The 3,987-nt window shown below is 43.4% G+C and overlaps 1 protein-coding gene across 1 annotated transcript in view; it reads left to right on the forward strand.

Annotated features, from left to right (window-relative positions):
• Window positions 1–3,343, forward strand: part of LOC138956326 (uncharacterized) — a gene marked incomplete at its 3' end in the record, with an annotated part of 7,856 nt that extends 4,513 nt beyond the window's left edge. The window contains exon 2 of the mRNA XM_070327712.1: window positions 3,075–3,343. Coding sequence (XP_070183813.1) covers window positions 3,075–3,343 — 269 coding nt within the window. The remainder of the gene's footprint in view (window positions 1–3,074) is intronic.
• Between the last annotated feature and the right edge of the window lie 644 nt (window positions 3,344–3,987).

Below are 3,987 nucleotides of genomic sequence, written 5' to 3' on the forward strand. Positions count from 1 at the left end.
AGCGTGCCGAGTGAAGTGATGTACACGGACAGGATTTCAGCACGTGTTTGTGTCTTACTCTCGACTGTAGATATAAGTCAGAGTAAACCAACCCCGTGATTATGTTGGGAAAAGTCGTTATAAGTCCACGTTTGGACGGTCGTATGTCGTATTAGAGAGGGGGACGTAATATGGAGGTGACAAATACTTAGACAAAGAAGGAGAAAAAATCCGTCAGAGAAAAGTCGGTCGTATTATTGAGGGACCCGTAAAAGAGAGGGGTGGAATAGGGAGGTACCACTGTATTGTATACAGTGAACTTTGCTGTGTTCAAATTTGGTTCTGATTTGAGATGACATTGTTGTGTTATAACGTTTTCACCACTAAATGAAAACAGTCTCGTTTTCTTCGCGTCCTCGATTTACACTCTTGATTTATAAATACTGACACTCCTATCCTCTTACAAACTCGTTGATCCACCCTGGTGTGTGTGTGTGTGTGCGTATGTGTATGTGTGTGTGTGTGTGTGTGTGCGCTTGTGATCAGTGGTGGACGGGGAGGGGGGGTGTGGATTGGAAGAGGGGGGGGGGGTGGGGGGTGGTAGGGGGTATCTGTGCACTAAGGGCACGTGCACTAAGGGCACTAAGTGGTTGGGTGTATGTGTTTGAATTGCGGTTCAGAGAAAACTACTATAAAGATTTTTATGAAACTTTCCACACTTCTCCCTACCAACTGACCTACTTGACTTCTAAATGATTTTTACACCCCCGGTATAGGGGTGTGTATAGGATTCGGTCCATGTGTTTGTTTGTTTGTTTGTGTTCGCATATATAGATCTCAAGAATGAACGGACCGATCGTCACCAAACTTGGTGAACAGGTTCTATACATTCCTGAGACGGTCCTTACAAAAATTGGGACCAGTCAAACACACGGTTAGGGAGTTATTGGTGGATTAAGATTCTACAAGGACTTATAGAGGGACATACCTTCTCAGTTGGTGGCAGTCAGAATGGTAAGGACGGGGGTGTTTTTCCTACCTCGGTGGAATTTCTTGTTTTCATCATTTTTGTCAGTCAAGATATGGGGGTGGGGGTGGTGCGGGGATAATTGTGGTGTAAGCAATAAGGAAACACCCAATGGTTTTCTTAGGTATAGTTACGGTATATAGTGAACTAAGCTGTGTTCAAATTTGGTTATGATCTGTCGAGCAAATTTTGTGTTATAACGTTTTTACCACTAAATGAGTGATAATTGTATATGTACGCCCTCGACAATCCTCGATGATTTTCGGCATGCACAGTGATAAGTAGTGTATTATGATAAAGTGATAATCTCCATTCTTGTATCTACACAAAGGAATGTTTTACTTATCTTTTCTAAAGATAAAAATATCAGTTAGGATAACGTTACGAATCACAGTGTTTTTTGTAAGGTCATATTTGCCCACCCGGTACCCCCCACCCCCGAAAAAAAATTCTTATAAGAAAGTGAATAAGGAAACAACGTTTTCTCTGGCTGCATCTTTGGACATATAGCTCAGAGAAACATGTGCTCAAAATGTGTAATGGATCTCACGAGCGATTTTTTTTCTGTTTTTTTTTCTTTATCGGTCTCGGGCGCTTAGCGACCTCGATTTACACTCTTGAATTCTAAGAACACCCCCCTTACAAACAAACTGATCCACCCTGCTGTGTATATATCTATATCTATATACGGCTTGTGTCTGTCTGTCTGTCTGTCTGTCTGTCTGTCTGTGTGTTCACGATTCACGGCCGGCCAAAGTTCTCGATGGATCTGCTTCAAATTTGGTGGGCATATTCAGGTAGACCCCGGACACAATCGTGGAACATTTTGAACATGTGCGTGCTCTCAGCGCGCAGCGCTGAACCGATTTTGTTTTTTCTGTACATCCATTCCCAGTAACTCTTCCTTATCTTCTCCAGTGTTTTGCGCGTTTATCTCCCTTCCTTCGTACGGTGCGCGGTCCCCGGCGAAGCCGGGTATTCGGCTCTACTTCTTCCCGGCGAAGCCGTACCCGGCGAAAATTTTGAACACGTGCGTGCTCTCAGCGCGCAGCGCTGAACCGATTTTGGTTTTTCTGTACATCCATTCCCAGTAACTCTTCCTTATCTTCTCCAGTGTTTTGCGCGTTTATCTCCCTTCCTTCGTACGGTGCGCCGGCGAAGCCGTCGTACACCCGGCAAAGCCGGGTCCCCGGCGAAGCCGGGTATTCGGCTCTACTTCTTCCCGGCGAAGCCGTACCCGGCGAAGCGGGTATTCATCTAGTATATATATATATGTGTGTGTGTGTGTGTGTGTGTGTGTGGTGTGCGATTCAGAGAAATCTACTGGACAGATCTTTTTGAAACTTTGCACACAAATGTTCCGACCCCCAACCCTTCCCCCTGATTCAAATTCATGGATCACAAGTCCAGTGCTCTACCAACTGACATACAGGGTTCCCAAATTATTTTTTTAATAATTTTTGTCAATCAAGATATGGGGGTGGGGTTGGTGCGGGAATAATTGTGAAGTAGACAATAAGGCAACAACTTATTTTGTTTACAGGTATTGTATCTGTATACAGTGAACTTAGCTGTGTTCAAATTTAGTTATGATCTGTCGAGCGAATTTTTTGTTATAACGTTTTTACTACTAAATGAGTGATAGTTTTATGTGTACGCCCTCGAGAAACCTCGATCATTTTCTGAAAATGCACGTTGATAAGTGCCGTATTAGGATAAAGTGATACTCTTCATTCATTTATCTACACAAAGTAATGTTTCATTTATCATTTGTAGAGCTAAATATGTCAGTTAGGATCACGTTAAGAATCGCAGTGGTTTTCGCAAAATCGTACTTGACAACCCCCAGTAAAAAAATTCAAAAAAAAAGGGTTAATAAGGCAACCACCTTTTTTCTTTGCACAGATGTGTCCATATTGCTTAGAGGAACCTGTGCACAAAATGTGTAATGTATCTGTCGAGCGATTTGGACACACAAGTAACCCCTTAATTCTAATTTTTTAATTTTTAATTTTTAATTTTTGATTTAAATTTAATACCGAATCTCAATTTGTAATGTTTCTCGCAGGAAGTCTAGAAATGACGATCACCTTTTTCATCTGCTGCGCCGGCTGCTGCGGAATTAACGTCATCCTGGAACTGGGGGTCATCGTCGTGTCGGTCCTCAGCTTCGCCACTTTCGTTCTCTGCGCCATGGCCTGCGCACAGGTGCTGCGGATTGACGATTTCGCCAGCCACGTGACCGCCGCCATGTTGGACAACTTTTTGTCGCGATACGCCAATGTTACCGATCGCAGTCGCGAATCCAGGTTCACCATAGCGATGGACGTGTTGCAGGTGTGTTTGACGTCGTTTTCACATTGACAGAATGAAAAAGTTTGTTTTGTGTGTGTGTGTAGATATAAACTGAGCAACAAAAGTATTGCACCCATGTTCGTACCCAAACTAAAACATTCATGCCCGTGTCATTTCATTCAATCTGGCACACTTTTCGGATCAAAGATTTCTGTTATAGATCACGTGTAGTAAGGGTACCCCAAAAATCGACCGGACAAAAACGTCAGGTACAAATAGGCGACTTGCCCTATCGGCCAGCGTCGCGAAGCCACGCGAAAAATCTGCGATACCTTGCGTGGCCTTGCGAGATCAGCCAAAAAATGCGGGCATGTTTTGATAGCTCTGTGAGAGGTAGCGTTTCAGTTCAGACACTTCGCCTTGAAAATGGTGAATTTGCACTGTGCAGCAGTTGGCTGCAGCAATGATAGCCGCAAGAATAATCCTAAAGTTCGTTCAAAGTACCCAAGTATGGCCCGTACACAAAGGAAAGGCGACCGAGTTTTTTATATTACATTTTTTAAATTTTTTTTAACACAAGCCAGAGAACACTAGCGCTTGTGAAGCGATGACTAAATTCTCTTCGACGTCAAAATTACGTGCCATCCCGAGGCCGTTGTCTGTTCAATAACTTTATCAGCTTCGGT

Source organism: Littorina saxatilis, unplaced genomic scaffold (genome assembly GCF_037325665.1).
Source record: "Littorina saxatilis isolate snail1 unplaced genomic scaffold, US_GU_Lsax_2.0 scaffold_1482, whole genome shotgun sequence".
NCBI classification, from domain to species: domain Eukaryota; kingdom Metazoa; phylum Mollusca; class Gastropoda; order Littorinimorpha; family Littorinidae; genus Littorina; species Littorina saxatilis.